The sequence below is a fragment of the Manacus candei genome, unplaced genomic scaffold (genome assembly GCF_025592945.1).
Source record: "Manacus candei isolate 608988 ecotype Guabito, Panama unplaced genomic scaffold, ASM2559294v1 h1tg000005l, whole genome shotgun sequence".
NCBI classification, from domain to species: domain Eukaryota; kingdom Metazoa; phylum Chordata; class Aves; order Passeriformes; family Pipridae; genus Manacus; species Manacus candei.
The window spans coordinates 10,584,897-10,602,955 of record NW_026138053.1 but is presented as its reverse complement, the minus strand read 5'-3'; the positions used below and the strand labels follow the sequence as shown (position 1 = coordinate 10,602,955).

Here is an 18,059-nt window from a genome sequence, read left to right as displayed (position 1 = left end):
CCTCAGCAGTGCCCAGTGCAGGGGGACATCAGTGCTCTGGGGCTGTGGCCACACTATTTTTGATACAAACCAGGTGTCACTGGCCTTCTTGGCCACCTGGACAAAAAGTTCTGCAAGTAACTCTGCTATAAATCAACATTAAACTATATATAATAGTTTATATAATAACAGAACTGTCAGTTAACTCACAGAATCACAGAATATCCTGAGTTGGAAGGGACCAATGAGGACCATTGAGTCCAACCCTCAGCCCTGCACAGGACCGTCCCCAAGACTCACACCACGTGCTCCAGAGGATCATGTGAACACTCCTTGAGCTCTGTCAGCCTTGGTGCTGTGACCACTGCCCTGGGGAGCCTGTTCAGTGCCCAACCACCCTCTGGGGGAAGAACCTTTTCCTGAGATCCAACCTGAACTTGCCCTGACACAACTTCAGGCCTGCACCAGCACCACTGCATTTCTGAGCTGCCCTCAGCCCCCCAGCAGTCCCTCCCCCTGTACCTGCAGGATCTTGTCCCCGGGCTGGAGCAGGCTGGACGCGGGGCCGTCAGGCTGAACCCTAGTAACAAAGATACCCTATAAGTCAAAGTAACACAGGTTAGGATGCCATCTCCGAGACCTACAGCCCAAAATACAGGTGCGTCCCTAACTGGGATCTGGGGGCTTTATAGACTTGGGTTAAACACCAAACTCCATTTTAATCTGTTTGTAATCAAACACTAGGTTGGGTTTCCAGCAGCGTCAGCTACTTCACCCAATAAATATAATAGTGGGTCATTTTTAACTAAGATTCCACCTCACAAAATATTGTCCAATATGAATAGAGTGGCAGGGTTATCAGGAGGGTAATTAAAATGGAGCAAGCATTAATTTATTAGAATAATCTGTACCATAATCTACACAGGAAAGAAAAAAGCTTAAAAAATGTCTAGAAAGCAGTTGATTATTCAGCCCTTGAGATCTTCAGTTCCACAGGCTGTGGGGCAGACCTTTAATCCGGTGTCTGAGCAGTGAAAAGGCTTTAAAAGAGGAAAGGTTATTAAAAATAAAGGATAGTTGTAGATTTGTTTTCAGAATTTCAGTAAAATCTGTTAATAAACCCCCAAATCAAAGCTTGGTTCCAGCTGATGAGCACATTAAACTCCCACACAGCTCATCAGCCCTGGCCCCTCAGTTCTGTGCTCTCCCTGCTCCAACGGGAATCCAAGACTAAATATGAACATTCCCATTGCTCCCAGGGACACCAGGGAAATCCCTGCTTGGCACCACCATCATGTGCATCCCTGAGGGATTTTACAGTCTCCTGAGCAAGGCCCTGCCCTGTATTCCCAGTATGAAACACGAGCTCCTTGGGAGCAGAGCCATGGGCTGCTGAAACCTTATCCCTGTGCCATGAACTTGTGGCAGGGTTCTGCTGTGCCAAAGGAACGGTGGCTTCTCCATGTCTTCTCCTGTCCTCTCATCCCAGTGACATCAGCATTTCATTTAAAATATGACAAATCTGGTATCACAGTGTGGGAAGTGATGGTTCAGAGTAACAATACAGAAAAACCCTTTAACTATTAATTCCCCTCCCATCACTCCCTAAGTTGCATTCCTGTGAGTGGGAAAACCAGTTCTATCTCCCGCTGTTCCTGCCCTGCTCCAGACACATTCAGAGTGGAACAGGGACCCTCCTTCAGTCACTTCAGCCAAGTGACAGCCAGGAAACTCCAGCTTAATTCTACCATCCCACCTTCAACTGTGCAAAACCAGGCCCTGATGTTATAAAGTGTAATTCCAGAGTGAAGTCTCCAAGGACACCCAAAATGAGAACGTTTTAAAGGACAGTAGTTAAAATTCCTGAGTTTTATGTACATTACATGGAACTACTCTGGAAGTTCAAAACAGGGATTATCAATTCCAGAATCCCAGACTGGTTTGGGTTGGGAGGGATCTTAAAAGCCCTCTTGTTCCACCCCCTGCAATGGGCAAGGACACCTTCCTTTGACCAGGAATTCAGACTGTGTCAGGTTGGTATTTCCAAGCCTATTTTACATTCCCAGTCAGTTTTCTGTTGTAATTCAGAAAGGTGGGGAATTGATTTCTTTAATTTGCAGGCAGATCTCAAAGTTTTGAAAAGAGATGAAAAGAGAGTTTTAAAAAACTTCATCATTTGCAAAACATTCTCCACACTTATAGAAGTTCTGACTGTCTCTGCAAACAGAATCCAGGATTATCAAAGGACATCAACTCTAGGAACGTGTTCAACAGAGAGGTGCCCAAAGTGCTCATTTTCCAACAAACTCCACTCAGTTTTATTGCACCAAACAGACAAATTCACAGGTCTAAGAGTCCATTTCCTAATCCTACAGCCCCTGGAGCTGGGAATCACCAGGTGGTGGAGTTTTTCTAGGCTTCCTTTTATCACACAGAGACCTATCTCAGACTTGCAATTCCCAGAATGAATCCTGAGTCTCCCTGACCACCGTGTTCCTCATGGAGACATTCTTAATTCCCAGTGCAGAAGATAACTGGTGCCATGGGGTCTGTAAGGATCCAGTGATCTCCAGTTTACAGGCCAGGCTGGTTTTATCTGACACAGCAGCTACAAATCCTGGCATTCCAGCTACTGGTACACTGGTTTGGTGTTAATTTAGTTAAAAGTTTAAATCAGGGCCAAAAGTGACTCTTAAAAGTGAGAGAGACAATTTTCCAAAAAACAGCCTGAAAAGTTCTTAGATATGGAATATGGGGCAGACACCCATGGGATTGATGTTTGATTCTCTCATTTTCATTAATTGGGAAAAGAAAGCAAACAACACACAAAAAAACCCAAAACAAAATAAAGCAAAAAAAAGCCAAGTGTGGGGAAAAGTCTTTCAATAATCACAACAGGACATAAACATCTCACTCATATTCTCCACATCTCCATAAACATCTCACTCATGTTCTCCACGTCTCCACTCTAAAATAAGGACCAGGTAGAGAGAAATTCCCAACGTACCTTATCGGAAGGTTTGAATGGATTTCCTTGTCCACTTATTCCACCACTGATACTAAACCCCAGGCCAGGATTCTTCTCTATCCTCACACAAAACTAGGTTAGAAAGACAGGGCAGGGTAAGTGGATGCCAACATTAAACCCTTCCTAAACCACAGCATCCTTCTTCCCACACATCCCGTTCACCATCAGCGGGATGAGATGAGCCCTGCACTGCACAACGTGGGGAAAGTCCATGAAACATTGCTATGAACTGGAAGTACTGGCATGATTTTAGCACACAGTGATACCATAATATTCCCTATAGTTCATAGATTTTTGCATGGATTTTAAAGTTTCGTTTTCAAGGAGGAAAAAAACCCTTTAGACCTGTGAGATGTTCACATTGGCCAAATTTTTCACTTAAATGTTGGGATAAACCTATCAGTGAGGCTTAATCTGTGCAATTTTATTTTTCCAGAAGGAGTCACATGTGCAGCACCCCTCAGACAAAGCAAGGGATAAATACTCAAAGCTCAGGGATCTTCAGAGCATTGCCAGGTCAGGGCACAGGCCCACAACCTGCACTGAACACCACCCACTTCTACCCCAGGAGACAGTGCTGAACCTTCTCTTTTAGTCAGGATGACTCTAAATAGCATTGGGTCATTGAATATAAAATAAAAATTACTTCAGAGAAGCTTAATGACTGTGCACTGCGCTGGGCTTAGCACATCCTCGAGCCACACCAGCAACTGGTTCTGAACATCAGGGATGTAATACAGGGAGCTGCTCACGTGGCTTGACCAGCACTTTACACAAGAGAAAGGTTTACTGATTGTTCTGCACCTCGTTCAGCAAAGTCAGGGGCCCCAAACAGGTATTTCAGTCATTAAGGTCAAATATAATGAGGACAGGACCACTTAATGAAGGAAATTCCCAGTGCTGGGGGCACTGGGGCTGCAGATGGCCTTTCACGAGGCAGATCTGAGCAGATTAGCATATTATAAAATAACCTGCCCTGTTGACACTGAACTGAGTTACTGGGGAACAGGCAGAAGCTGCAAATTAATTCAGTGTGACCCTGTGATGCCAGTTCTGCTCAGGGACTTCAATGGCAGATGGTGTTACTTGATCAGCCCAAGAGAAAATGGGTATTGATGGCTGGTGCTGGGGAAGGGTATGGATCCAGCCTGCCTTCAGCCCAACCAGAGCTCCCCCAGTCCATCCAGAGTTCCCCCAGTACAACCAGTGCTCTCCCAGATCAACCAGAGCTCCCTGGGCTGCCCAGCTCAGCTGCCCCATTCCTGCCCAAGGCTCCCTTGTCCCATGGACACCTTGGAAAACACAGGAACATCTCTGTCCTGAAGCTGCAGTGCAGCCCCTCTCACCTGCTCCTGGTAGGCGTCGGTGCTCCGCTGGCCCTTGGTCTGGATGAGGCACCGCCCAGTCTGCGGGGCTCGGGAGCTCTGGGCTGCCGGGATCTGGATGGGCAGGGGTGGCTGGTACTGCTGGATGGTGACCTTGTTCATGCTCCCCTCGTAGGGCTGCTCCCGGCTCCGGTGCTGCAGGCTCTGGGATCCCATGAGGGTCTGGATGTGGCTACCTGCCTGTGGGCAATGCAACCCGTTAAGCCACAAAGGCGGGAGGCTGAAAGGAAATGATTATTAAACTCACAGTTGGGGCCAAGCAAACCTGAGCCCCAGCAGAGGTTTGCCTTTGGAGCACAGCTGGGAAAACCAGGATTAAAAGCAGCAGGGACATGCCTATGGCACCGGGGACCTGGGAAGTTTGGGGAGAATCAGACATTTGATAAACATAAAGTATTTTTCTCCTCATGTCACATCCACATTTCTGCTCAGGGTGTTTTGTGAACTGAAAACATTTAATAAATCAAAGGAGGGTGAATAATTTATCACAGCCCACTATGAAGATACTGGAATGTTTGGTTTATCTGAGGATAATTTGGAATAAGATCTGTAACACAGACACAGACACTGACCAGGGTTATGCTCTGGGTATGGAGAGCACCAGCATTTAAAACCTGTGCCTTGTCCTGTGACCAAACGTGGCTTTTACCAAATGAAACCCATCAAATTTCTGTGATAACATTTCTGTGACAACATCTGCTGGTTTGAAGCTCCAATATTTGGTAGAGAAAAGTTAAATACTGCATTTACAACAACTTGGTCTTTTGCTAATACCAGCCAAGGAAGGATGGCTCCTGTCTTGTGTTTCTGTCTTGTGGACACAACAGTAAAAGTCATTTTCCAGGAAGCCTAAATACTGCAGGCTTTTAACGGTCTTTTAATAAATCAGTGGATTATTCAATTGCGAGATTAAAATATCCAATTTTGCCATAGGAGAACTAGCCCATAAATTATGGACTGGAGGTAAAATGGGCATTTAATCTGCATTATGAACAGCAAGAAGGATGGAAACAACCACCCACAGCCCAGCTAATGAAGTAGTGATGCCTGTGCAGCATTCCCAGCTCACTGACAGAAACAGCCATCACTACACACAGAGTAGGTCTGTGTGGGGGAAATTTGGGAATGTGTATTAGTGTCTATATACAGTTAGATAGATACCAGTTAATGACTGGACTCAATGATCTTGGAGATCTTTTCTAAGCTAAATGATCCCATGATTCTACATCAGCATAAGTACACAGTCCATCCATCTGCCATACACACCCTTCCCCTTGGAAAAACAACTCTCAACTCTTCTTACCACGATTTCCCAAGCACAGCTCTACCACACAGTGACTCAGCTCTGCAGGAGCCCAGTTAGTGGAAAACCAAAAAATATTACAATTTCTATTTGCACATTTAATTGTTTGCTATGTTGAACTTCAATTCTATAGAAGAGTTTCTGAACGACTTCAAATAGTTGCTGGATTTTAATCCCCAGATGCTGGAAAACCAAGACATTGGAGGTGACTTTGCTTGGAGAGATGAGTGTTGTCACACCAGCACATTACAAATCCCTCCTGAGGAAGGTGAGTAAACAGCTCTCAGAATTCATTTTCTCTCTGCTGTTAATAGACTTTGAGGAGATTGCTATCACTCCTGCTTGTGGATTCACACCATGGCTCTTCTGGAGGGGGATAAGCTGCTTCTCATGGAAATGGAAATTATTTCTTCTGCAGAAAAGATCTCTATTATGCAGACTGCTTCCCCAATTTCATCTGTATTCTTTACTTATCATCCAGCACAAAAGTTAATTATTTTCAGCTCGGTGTCCAATATTTACGGTACAGTTGGAGTAGCTGGCAGTGGGTGTAATGACAGATCTGCTGAGTGAAGCAATGTTTGTACTTATCCCATGGGAGCAGCCAGATACTGAAATATTCAGAACAAAAGAGAATCTGCAGTCGAATTTATTACAGTCCTGATGGTGCTCTGTTGATGGTGAACTGTTACAGCACTGACTGTGCACTGATGGTGCACAAATGTAAGACAACAACAGAGTCCGACTGGGAATGGACCTACACAGATTTTATCCCAAAATGCCAGTGAAGACAAGAAATGGCTTGTCTTACATTTCTCATCCTCATTTCTTGCATATCAGATGATAAATAACTTGGCTGTCAGAGCCAATTCCACCACACCCCGTCGGGGCCCCCCCCCTCCTCCTCCTCTTCCTCCTCCTCTTGGGCCTGGGAGGTGCAATTTCCATCTCCCATCTTCCAGCAATCCTCCTGTACACATGGACCTGTGGTTGCACCTCTCTGTGAAGCCAAGGGTTGCTGCTTCTGCCACTGCCTTGGATAAAAGCTGTGAAAGGAGGTCCTTCCTCATCAGCTGAGAGTTAATCACACAGCAGTTATCAGTGTACACACCATGACTTTCACTGGTGTTATTCACCCCTAGGACTTCACTCCAGGGATGAGCTGGTTGGATCTCTATGTAGACAACGACCACTGTAATTATCCCATGTGCAGCTCCACCTCCCAACACCGACTCCAAACACAGCCGAGTTTGTCAGGACCCTCCATTCTCCAGCTTTGCAATTAGAGCAGCCAAACCCAGCAGTTCCTGAGTGGATGAGCCAAGCTGGGGCTGGGAGGGAGCAGCCAATGTTTGCCCATGACCAGCTCAGCTCCAATTACTGGAATTCAACATCCACCACAAGGTACCAGAAATTAGACTCATTTTGTTATGATTGTCATTGAAATGAAACATTTGATGAGACTCTGCAGGCCAAAGGACAGGAATGCACCTGCCCAGCCCTCTGTGCCCACTGCACACACCAGAGATGGAACCACACAAACCACACAAAAACGGGCAAAACACGCCCTGAATTCCCAACAGTTATTGCTTTAAGCCTTGAAACAAAACCAGGGGTGTCCTCATACACCTCCTCTCCTCCTTGGAGAGGTGCTGGGAGCAGGATCCACTCCAGGATCCCTTCCTTACCTTCTTGGTGACAGTGTCGGGGGGCACGTCCCGCCGCCCCAGCGGGTACGGGTTCCACTGGCTGCCCACGGACACCTCGTCCTGCCCGTTGTCCAGGATGCTGCTCTGCTGCGACGGGGTCTGTTGCACAAATGTAGGGCAGCCTTTAGTCACCAAACAACCCCTCCTCAGCTTCAGTTCAGTCACTAACCCAGTTAAATAAACTGCACCGCGCTATTGCTACAACAGAAATCCTCCTAATTCCCCCAGTATTTCATTAATATGTGACCACATTGCTGGGGGACCCTCTGCAAGCAGGAGGGCTTGAAAGGCATAGGAGAGAAATCATGAGAATAATGAATGATGAGAGAAAAGAGAAAATTCATTTAACATGACTCAGAGAAACAAATTTGGTTGAAATCCCACATTTCAATGTGCAGTCTGCCATTACCAGTGAGTTAGAACTTTCTTGCTGCTCATTCAAGCAGCAAAGGCTTTTTTTACAAAGTATTTGTCACCAATACAAATTCGATGCTTTTATTTTCTGCAGAAAACATTCCCTGATGGCAAAGGTGAAGTTGTGATTCCTTGTCCCCCTCACTCAGCTCCACCTGAGGGTCCCAGACCTCTCTAGGATGGGCCTGGCTTATGTTAAGCCAACAGATATATGCACAATATTAACCAGTAATTAAATGGTTTCTTTTTTAATCTAAATGGCCATAACACACATTTAATGTTTCCTAAATATTATTATCTTTCCCTTTTCTCTCCTGTTATAAATATTTCTTCCTTGTCCTTTTTGCCCCTGGTTATTTTACTCCTGTTTTCAGGATTTTGGAGGGCATCTGTGCTTTTTTTGTCCCATCTTGATTTTCTGTTATCTGTCCCTCTATTTCTCTACCATCACTGGAAATTTTCCCAACATGGGGGTCAGACTTTCCAAAACTCCAACATTGTGCTACCACTGATAGCACCTGAATGATGTGGTGCTTATTGAGTTCTGATCAATGATAATCTACAAAGAAACAAAAAATAGCTATTTTTCCCCTCTGTCATTCAAGCAAATTCTTCTCCAGCTTAGATTAAAAAAAAATCAGGATACACTTCTTCAGATGGCTGAAGAATTGCATTTGCTTTGAAATATGAAAGCTGGGAACTTATCAATTAAAAACTATTTTTAACAGAAGTTTAAAAGTAAATAGAAGTAAACTGTGATTTAATCACACATCTCAGTGGCTAAATAAAAAAAATTTCAACTCTGATTTAAAATGAAAGAAAACTTTCATTATAATTCTTTCATCCTTCAAGTCTTCCAGAAAAATCATGAAAGTTGCTATTTTCCTTCTATTAAAAACCACTAGAAAAACATTTCCACTGCTGGAAGACCTCCTCGTCGAGCTTTCTTTACACCATTAAAATGGAAAATAAAGCCATCCCTTCCAGAGCTGCCCTGAGAATCCTCTCACATCCTGAGGGATCAGCTTCTGGGCCTCTCTGGGTGCCCTCCTCATGCAGAGAGGGGGTAGAGAGGTTCATTCCAAGGGGGACCTCTGCTTTTCTCCTGACTGACTATTATTTCCAAGGGAGGTGGCAACAGACACTTCTGGGAATGGATTCCACCAAACCATAAACTTTTAAACCACCTGAGAGATGGATCCCAAAAATGGAAAAGGTCTGGGTTGTTTCCCCACTGACTGATCTGCAGGAGGGAGTTTGCACTCGAGAGGGAAAAAGCAAAAATACAGAGGGCGTTTTCTGCTTTCTCAATAAACAGGAAAATTCTGTGGTTTCATTTTCTGCAGCAAAATGAATTTGGTCCCTTGCAGTACTGCTCATTTTCTGAGCTCGGACAGACTGAAAACAAACCCACATCTATTAAATCTGGGTAAACAACGAAAAGCAGCAGTTCAAACATTTTCTACAGTGAGCAGAATCAATGTTATAAACATTCTGAAAATAAGTTACTGGTAAACTTGATTTCCTGACCATCCACTGGACAACCAGACCTCACTCATTACTCTCTTGAATCCAGGCCACGGGAAAGAGGGAGGAGAAGGAGACAAACATTAAACTGCTGTGGCCTGGATTCATCAAGAAATGCAAATCCTTTAGAACATATGAAGGAATAGAATTAAACCATACTAAATATACACAATATTCATTCAACAATAATTTTCCCCTGCTTCCCAAACAGTACAATAAAAGAATAAGCCCCCTAATGCAGTTCAGCATCACAGTTTATATGGGTATGGAGCAGTGAAACGCTGGTGGAATAGAAAGCAGAATAATCCACATCAGAGCACACCCCAAAACATATCACTCTGAATAGATTCATTAGTTCCTCAGACATCCATCCATTAATATCCATATTCATTTACAGCCTCAAATCCTGGAAGTACCATAAAATACTGTATTCCTGATGTGTGTAGCAAACCAGCACTGTTATTTGGGGTTGATGGAAAATGGATTTTTCCAAGGACTTGTGACAAGACCTGGCATGTACTCAAGGAGACAAACAGGTTCTTTGGAAGCAGAGACAACACCGGAATGTCACCCGTGGCCAACACACACCTCTGGGGGGCCTCTCGGTGCCACCCACCCAACAACAGAGAAGCACAGAGAGCAGGGTGAGGGAACCCAGGGACAGCTGATGGCATGGGGGATGGAGGTGACAGTGTATGGAGAGTCAGTCCCAGCAGGAAAAGCCTGACACTGATCCATGTGTGATGTTATCCTGTCCCAGCTCTGCCCAAAACTCCAGCACAGAGTTTGTGCCGCATCAGGGAGCTGAGCAGAGCCGAGGTCTGTCCAACCCACACAACCTGCTCATGCTGCTGCCATTATATCACCCTATTCTTCTTACCAGCCTTGGATCTAAGCTCTGAAATGGGGTCTTGGAAGCCTCCTGTGGGAATCTCTGGCCAGGGCCGGTCCTGCCTGAGTAGGTGCAGAGGTGCTGGAGGCCAGCCCGGCAATCACCAGCACAGTTGATCCCATGGCAGTGCCTGGATCTGTGTTCTGCAGCCCTTTAATTACTCAGAGATGCTGCTATTGTGTCCCAACAGCTCCTGCTGCTAAAGCAGGGAGAGGCTGAGTGAGGCCTGTCCCTCCTACATTTCCCTGACCCTGGGAGTGTGGCCACATGGATGCACAGAAGGTCTCAGGATCTCCTCTTTGACACTGCAAATCCTGCAGCAATGTCCCTCTCTGGCTTGTCCTGTGTGCTTTTCCATTCAAACATTTGTTTGGGACGGTCTTGTATGTCTGTACTTGTTGGCAATATATGAGAATAGATGTAAAATAGTAAAAAATGAGGTTATTCTCTTTCTATAGGTGTTACTCAACCAAAGTTTAAAATGGGTTTGGGTGTGGTAGGTGTGCTCAAACCTCATCAGCTACTATGGCAGAGCCAGTTAATGCTCAAATATTAAAATCCTTGTCTCCTGGAGCCTATTTAAATGCATATTCAACATTTCTACCATCCTTTTTTTAAGCTCAAACAGTCCAAGAGCAAAGCACATTCCCCATTTATCTTCACAGATTGAGAAAATGATGGCACCGGTCTGGAGGACGAGAGCAGGAAGCAGGAATGACAGCCACGGGAAACCCAGAATCCAAAAAGCAAGACCACTCAGGAGGAAAACTGTACCATTGCCACCCTTGCTTTTTGGATTGGGTCTGTATAAGCATGAGTAGTAGGCAAAAGCTAAACCAGGAGGAAGCAAGGAGTTAATTTATTGGGAATGCCAGTGATGCTGGCTAGCCCATACTTACTTTCGGTAGAGGTAGCTCTTGAAGCATTTGGTTTTCAAATTTAGATTTAGTCTGCAAGTTTAAAGTCATGCTTCGGCCGGCATGCATTGCTGAAACCCCTCCAGAGTGCAGCATGCCAAGGCTAACTGTGTGGTGTTTGTAAGCAGCGGTCTGAGTAGAGGAAACAACCACGTGACAGATATGAACACACATGCTCATCGAATTAAGTATCACACATATATGGTTAAGTTCACAGAGTTTTAGTTTAAGCAAACAAACAGTCCCAAGAGATCAATAGCTCCCCGGGGCATGCACTGGGTCACACAAAGCAAGTACATTGCTCATTGTACATAAAATGGATACCAGAAACGACTTCCACGCTGACAGCAGATGAGGTGTGTTGGTATCTGGAGTTGTATCACATGGCACAAGTCTTTATTTTGCAAATATGGCCAAATTTAGGCTCGGCTGCACAACCACAGATAGGCCAGATATGTGTCTGGCACCAAGGAGCAAACCCTGGGGGAGAAGGCTCTGCTCCATCCCAGGAGCACCTGCTCCCTGCCCACTGCCACAGTCCTGCATAGACCCAACAGGCAGCAGCTTCTCCTGGAGCAGCTGCTCCATAGGAATGCCCAGGGCTTCTCACCAGCAAACCCTCCACCAGGCAGCTCAACTCCTGAGAGTTTTGTAACCAGCAGTAACCAGCTCACAGGGATTGCTGCCAACTCAGCAGAATCACCAGTGTCAGCTTTCTGTGAGTTCAGGTATTCCTTGATACACATTGTAACTTAAGCATGAATATATTTCTTAAACAAATCAGCAGCTGGGAAGTGTTTATTTCCACCAGAAATGGCTTGTTTGGGGTGCACTGGTTTCCCTGGGGAGTATTTTCCAATTGGTTTTACACAGCACATGGAAAAGAGCTGAAGGAAGGAAACACTTCAGCCTTTGAGCCCGTTTTTTAAATTTAACCCACTGGGCCCTAATGATATTTTAATAAGCATCACATCTGAGAAACTGGGAGGTGAGGAGTGTAGTAACACCAAACTCAGGAGGCTCTGGCATAAAGTAGGTAAATGGACACATTTGGCAACTACCTTCTTATGCATTTCATGACAGTAATTTTTCACAACCACTTCAGATCATGAAGTAAATGCGATTTATGAAGTAGGTCATTAAATAGGTAATGACTGAAATCATGCACTAAAGGACTTGTACTCTTCGAATAGAAGGCAAATCAGCACAACTTCCTACAGCTAAAAGGAGTAATGATCACATTCCTCATTCAAAACAGTGGCAATGGGTGCCCAGTGCTATTTCTCAGTCAAGAGACACCTTTAAACCCTCTCTGACAGTGATACGAAAGCTAAAATACATTATTTTACTTATTCTCAGTGATGTTTTTCTCTATTCACTTTTACTGTCAAGATGTGCCCAGAGCTCCCAGTTGTGCCTGACGTGGTGGGCTCCAGCAGCACATCCACATCCACAAGCAGGACAGAATCTTACGGGCTTTCATCCTTTTGGGGAGTGCTGCAGGAGCCACCACCTCAGTGACCAGAGTGGAGCCTCTGGGTTTACCCGGGACTCCTCACTCCAGCTGAGCACCCCTAGGGCCCTTCGCAGGCCAGCTCCTCTGACAACAAGGCAGGAATTGCATTGCATTACTGGGAATTCTGGTGGTCACCACTGCACGTGCAAATAGTTTGACATACCGAAACACACAACTAAAGGCATTAATTGCAGAGAAATGCCAAACATACCCTGTCTAACCTTCTAGCTTCTATATGTCTAAGTAGCTGTTGTCTCCAGTCAGCGGGCATTTTAGCACAGCTCTCATTTCCCTTCCCAGGGGGAGGCCTTGGCTTTATATCACTGTTATCGGAAGGCTTGTCGCCATAGTTACCCAAGTTATAGTCTGACGGAATCTTTTCCAGCAGCGCTGCCATTGTCGGCCTCGCTGAGACGGGCCGGGTTTGGGATGTGCCGTAGCTCTCTGTACTGTAGCTTCGTGCGGACAAGGGCCTCCTTTGCGTGAGGTTTTTAACTGGGAAGCTCCCAGTCTGGGCTTTCACCTCCTGGTAGGAAGGGAGCTCGTCTTCGTAGCGCCCGTTGCGCTTGAGGAACTGTGCCTCGGGCACGGCCATGCCGCTCTGGCGCTCGGCCGCCCCGCGGAACGGGGCCCGGCCGTACCTGTCGCCCGGGGGCAGCTCCTGGGGCTCACTGACCCTGCGGAACATGGACATCTCGGTGGAGCTGACCAGGGAATCCGCCCTGCGCAGGAAGCCTGGCCGTGTGCCCTGGTTGCCAAAGGGGGGCCCCACAGGCTCCTCGCTCACCGAGGGCTGCGAGAAGGAGAACATGGGCTCCACGGGTGCATACCCGCGGTACCCCCGCGGGCTCACCAGCTCCTGGGGCAGGTTTTTGGGTGGCTGGGGGATGTATTCGGGGTTGAGCTGGAAGGGCGGCAGGAGTCTCTTGTCGGCCGTGACCTCCACAGCACCCTGGGGGTTGAAGCTTTGGTCAAACTGGTAGACTTTCTTGGTGACAGACGATTTCTGCTGCGGCTGCACCTTGACGCTGCCATAGGTCAGCAGCTCGTCGTCCAGCATGGGCACAGACTGGCTGCGGGACATGCTCAGCATGCCATGCTCCGGGCCCAGCAGCTTGTCCACCCTCTCGTGAGGCCCTACAGTATCATTCCCGGATGCATAGTTTTCTAGGGGGATGTTGTACACCTTGTATGTACCAATGTCTATCTCATCGATACTCTGAGACTTCTTAAACTTGTTCGTTTTTAAATCCCTCATCATTGGGGAAAGCCGCTCTGTGCTTTTGCTGATGGAAATGACGTTTTTGGAAGGATCTGGGCGACAGTGAATATGGGAAAAGACGTTTGTGAGGCTTCTGTTAGCATTTGAGTCGTGATATTCCCATGCTATTCCTGGAGGGAAAGTACTTGTCATTTCAGGAGACTCTTTGATATGATCTTTCCGCTCGGGCAAAGGGCTGGTGGTGGGGGTGCTTTCCAGTTTGGAAGGAAAAGCTGTCCTGTCTTCAAAGGGACTAGGGGTTCTGGTCCAATTTTGCCAAGGATTGGGAGGAGGCACTTCAGATTCATGTGTGTTTCTGAGCGTTGGCTGCTCCAGCTCCAGAGGGATGCCAACTATCCTGTCCTGTCGGATCAGTGGCCTGCGCCCGTGTGCAGATGAGCTCCTCGATTTGGTGGTGAGCAGGGGGTTGGCGCTGGGGTTCTCCACCGCACTTTCCTCGGCCACAAACCCTGTGTTGTCGTAGTGGGAACTGTCGGTCCAGCCCTCGGTGAACGTGTCGCTCAGCGGGCGCCGTTCCGGCCGTGCCGGCAGGTTCCCGGCTGGAGCCGATTCCCGCTGGCTCAGCAATGGCTTGGTCTCCAGGGGTTGCGGGAACGACTGTGCCAGCCTGCAAAGACAAGAGAGAAGGGAACAAGATAAAATGCCCTCTATACCAGCACATAAACCATCACCAGAATGACAGCAGAATCACAGAGTCACAGAATATGCTGAGTAGGAAGGGGTCTATCGGGATCATTGAGTCCAACCCTTACTCCTGCACAGGACCATCCCCAAGAGTCACACCACGTGCCCCAGAGGATCATCCAAACACTCCTGGAGCTCTGGCAGCCTTGGTGCTGTGACCACTGCCCTGGGGAGCCTGTTCAGTGCCCAACCACCCTCTGGGGGAAGAACCTTTTTCTGAGATCCAACCTAAACCTGCCCTGACACAACTTCAGGCCATTCCCTGGGGTCCTGTCCCTGGTCCCTGCAGAGCAGAGATCAGTGCCTGCCCCTCCTCTTCCCCTCCCAAGGAAGCTGTAACTGCAATGAAATCTCCCCTCAGTCTCCTCCAGCCCTCAGCTGCTCCTCACATAGCTTCCCCTCAAGGACCTTCCCCATGTCCCTTGCCCTCCTCTGGACGCTCTCTATAAGCTTAAAACAATTCAGGACTCTCCCATCTATGCTCTGGCTTTGGGACTGTGCTTTGAGACATGAACCTCGTGCCACTGGCTTGGCACAAAGGTGTAAGCAGCTTTTTGCCCTGGAGCACAGATTGTGTCAGTACACACATGGAGAAACTAAGAAGTCAGTAACAGGCCCGGCTGGCTCCATGCCGTGTTCACAGAAATCCAGTTGAACATATTTACCTGCTGTAAAAATAATCTGTGAGTGAAACAGAAGGTTTTTCACACTTACATTACTTTATTTTTAAACAAAGATACCAGATGTAGTTTGTGTGTGTTCTCACCACCAAGATTTTATGCATCTCCCCTGAGCTGGCTGAGCCTCTCTTTAACAGGACACAGCCTGTGGATGGAACCACATAAAGTGGTTTATGGCAGGGACAGACAGGGCAGGGTGTTCCTGGTGTGGTACAAGGGTGTTCTCAGGCTGCTGATGGCTCATTAGAGCTTTCCAAGAGAAGTTTCCATGTTGTTCTTGGAATCCAGGGCAGAGGGAGGCTGGGACAGCAATAATGGGACAAAGACTGCAGCCAGCCTCCAGGAGCTTTAATGCCTGGTTATAGCCCAGAACTGACCCACCAGCTGTAGAATTACTGGTGCTTATAGAGTATGGATGGATGGCCAGCTCTGCACAGCCTGGGCTGTGATCAGCTACGCACAAATGAGAAAAAATGTGGACTTTTTAAACCAAATGCCTTAAGAGATCAATAAAGAATCCCACAATATGCTGAGTTGGAAGGGACCCATCAGGATCATCGAGTCCAATCCCTGGCCTGCACAGGCCCATCCCCAAGAGTCACACCACATGCCCTAGAATATCATCCAAACGCTCCTGGAGCTCTGTCAGCCTTGGTGCTGTGACAACTGCCCTGGGGAGCCTGTTCAGTGCCCAACCACCCTCTGGGGGAAGATACGGTCACTTTGAGTGCATATGAAAAGATAAAATGCCACCAGAAGCTGTGCTAAGAAAGATGGTCACACCTGTTCCCCCACAGAGAGTTATTCACTGCTTCTTTAGCCGTTGTCTGCAAGGAGCCCATTTTAACGTGCGCATTGGAGGACCCTGAGGAAGCCTGGGAAGGGGAATAGTCTGAGTAAGTGCCTGAGGAAACGCTGTTATTCAGACAATGGATCTTATCTGCTTCAGACTCATCTGTCGACTCTGAAACAAAACACAGCAAATGCTTTCAGAGTGTGGCATTTGAGAATTAAACTCCAGAAAAACACATTTTTAAACAGGAACTATGGACATATATATGTGTGTGTGTGTGTGTGTGTGTGTGTGCACAAATATGCATGGGATTTGTTTTAAAATCACAGTAAAAGGTAGAACATGTCCAGGAACATCTCTCCTTGCATATCACACAGGTTTTCATCTCAAAGGTTGTTGTAAACCAAGTCAGTACCTTTCTTGTCTTTACCCAGCAGAACGAGTTTGGGGGGGTACAACGGAGTCTCAGGCATGGAAGGACGGAGCTCCCCTATCCTCATCTCACTGGCAGGATGTCCAAAGGCATCCTGAGGAATATAAAAATGAACAATAAACACATGGATGTCCCAAGGCATCCTGACAAACATAATAACAAAGAGTAAACACAGGAGACAGATTCCACTTCAAACTGCAAGGCACAAACATTTCCCAGCCTTCTCCTCACAACACACTAACCCCACCATACGGGCAGTGTCTAATCATGCTGATTTGTCAGCTGAAAGTTCTAATTAGTCCTCCAGAAATACTCCTAAAAATTATGGTGACGTGCTCATTCTGGAAATGTAGACAAAACAGATGGAACTTGTGAGATACATCAAGGCCACGTAAACATTTTGGATGAAGTCAAGGTCACAAAAACAAGCTGCCAGCAGAAAAAAAAAAACACAAATTGGGAGTAAACAATTGTTATTTCAGGAGGAAATGTTCCTTGTTCAGTTATTCATGGCCCAAGTCCCTCCACAGATTCAGCTGTCCCTGTAGCTATATTTAATAAAATGGCTTTGTCTATAAAGGGTTTGTGGTTAAATTAAAATTATTCAGATTTAATAAACTTCTGAGAGTTCAGCACATCTTGACCTTCAAAGGGATATATACAGAACATAAAATGGAAAAATGTTGAAGGGAAGTGGGATGTAGTCTTAGAAAGAGGTATTTTAAATTAGGACATTTAGGCTCACAGGACACTTAGAAGGCAATGAAGTCACAAGGAGGAATTTTGGGGAGAAACTTCAGAGCTGAGGGGTGGGTGTCCTGAGGAGACAGGGAGGGGAGTGACAGGTACTGCAGGGATGACACTGGTACCCTGCCCTCAGGAAGGGACTGGAGGAAAGGGAGCCTGAAGGATGGGCAATCTGGGAAACCCACTTTATGGGTGGTGCCCAGCTCAGGAAAATGTCATGGAAAGAGAACTGGTGGAGACGGAAAGCTCAGCCAATGCCACCAGGATCCTTGTGAGAGGAGGAGCTGTCATTCTGTAAAGAGGATGGAGGTTGGAGAAGGAGAGTATGTACTAAAACAGAGGAAGTTTTGAAGGGATATTAGGGTAAAATCCATAATTAATAGTATAAATGAGGACAGAAACAGGAGAAATATATTTAGAAGGGAACTTATAGTAATGGGGGTCTCTGTGCCCTGACATGTTGCTGGTAAAGGTTCTCCAGTGAATTGGCAGAGTGAAGTTAATAAGGAGAGATGTAATAATTAAACAATTTAAACTGGAGTACCCAAACCAAACACACTTACTGAGTTCATATGTTTGTGTGGAAGGAGGTGTGGAAGAAGATAAGGATTTGAGCCATTGTTAAAATGTAAAATGCTCCAATATTTTTAATTTTTTTTTTTGCTTTTACTCATCAGGAGCAAACTTTCAGAGGTTTCCTCTACATTAACTACTTTTTGTAGTTACAGTGGAAACAGAGATTTGTAGAAACCTTTGCCATGCAATTTATC

General features: G+C 46.3%; 1 protein-coding gene across 11 annotated transcripts in view; it reads right to left on the bottom strand.

The window, feature by feature from the left end:
• The window catches only part of LRRC7 (leucine rich repeat containing 7), a 372,813-nt gene that overhangs the window by 203,005 nt on the left and 151,749 nt on the right, over positions 1-18,059 (bottom strand). For 8 of the 11 annotated variants that reach the window (XR_007906308.1, XR_007906304.1, XR_007906305.1 and 5 more), the window contains 8 exons: positions 16,525-16,636; positions 16,100-16,280; positions 12,882-14,559; positions 11,137-11,286; positions 7,384-7,503; positions 4,354-4,572; positions 2,987-3,079; positions 502-576 (listed from right to left, as the gene is read on the bottom strand). Coding sequence is in view for 7 of the 11 variants with exons in the window: in XM_051797788.1 (XP_051653748.1) it covers positions 502-576; positions 2,987-3,079; positions 4,354-4,572; positions 7,384-7,503; positions 11,137-11,286; positions 12,882-14,559; positions 16,100-16,280; positions 16,525-16,636 (2,628 nt within the window). In the remaining 4 variants the exon portion in view is untranslated. Of the gene's footprint in view, positions 1-501; positions 577-2,986; positions 3,080-4,353; positions 4,573-7,383; positions 7,504-11,136; positions 11,287-12,881; positions 14,560-16,099; positions 16,281-16,524; positions 16,637-18,059 lie in introns of those variants that run through there. The other 3 variants (XM_051797817.1, XM_051797808.1, XM_051797828.1) reach the window with 3 other exon arrangements.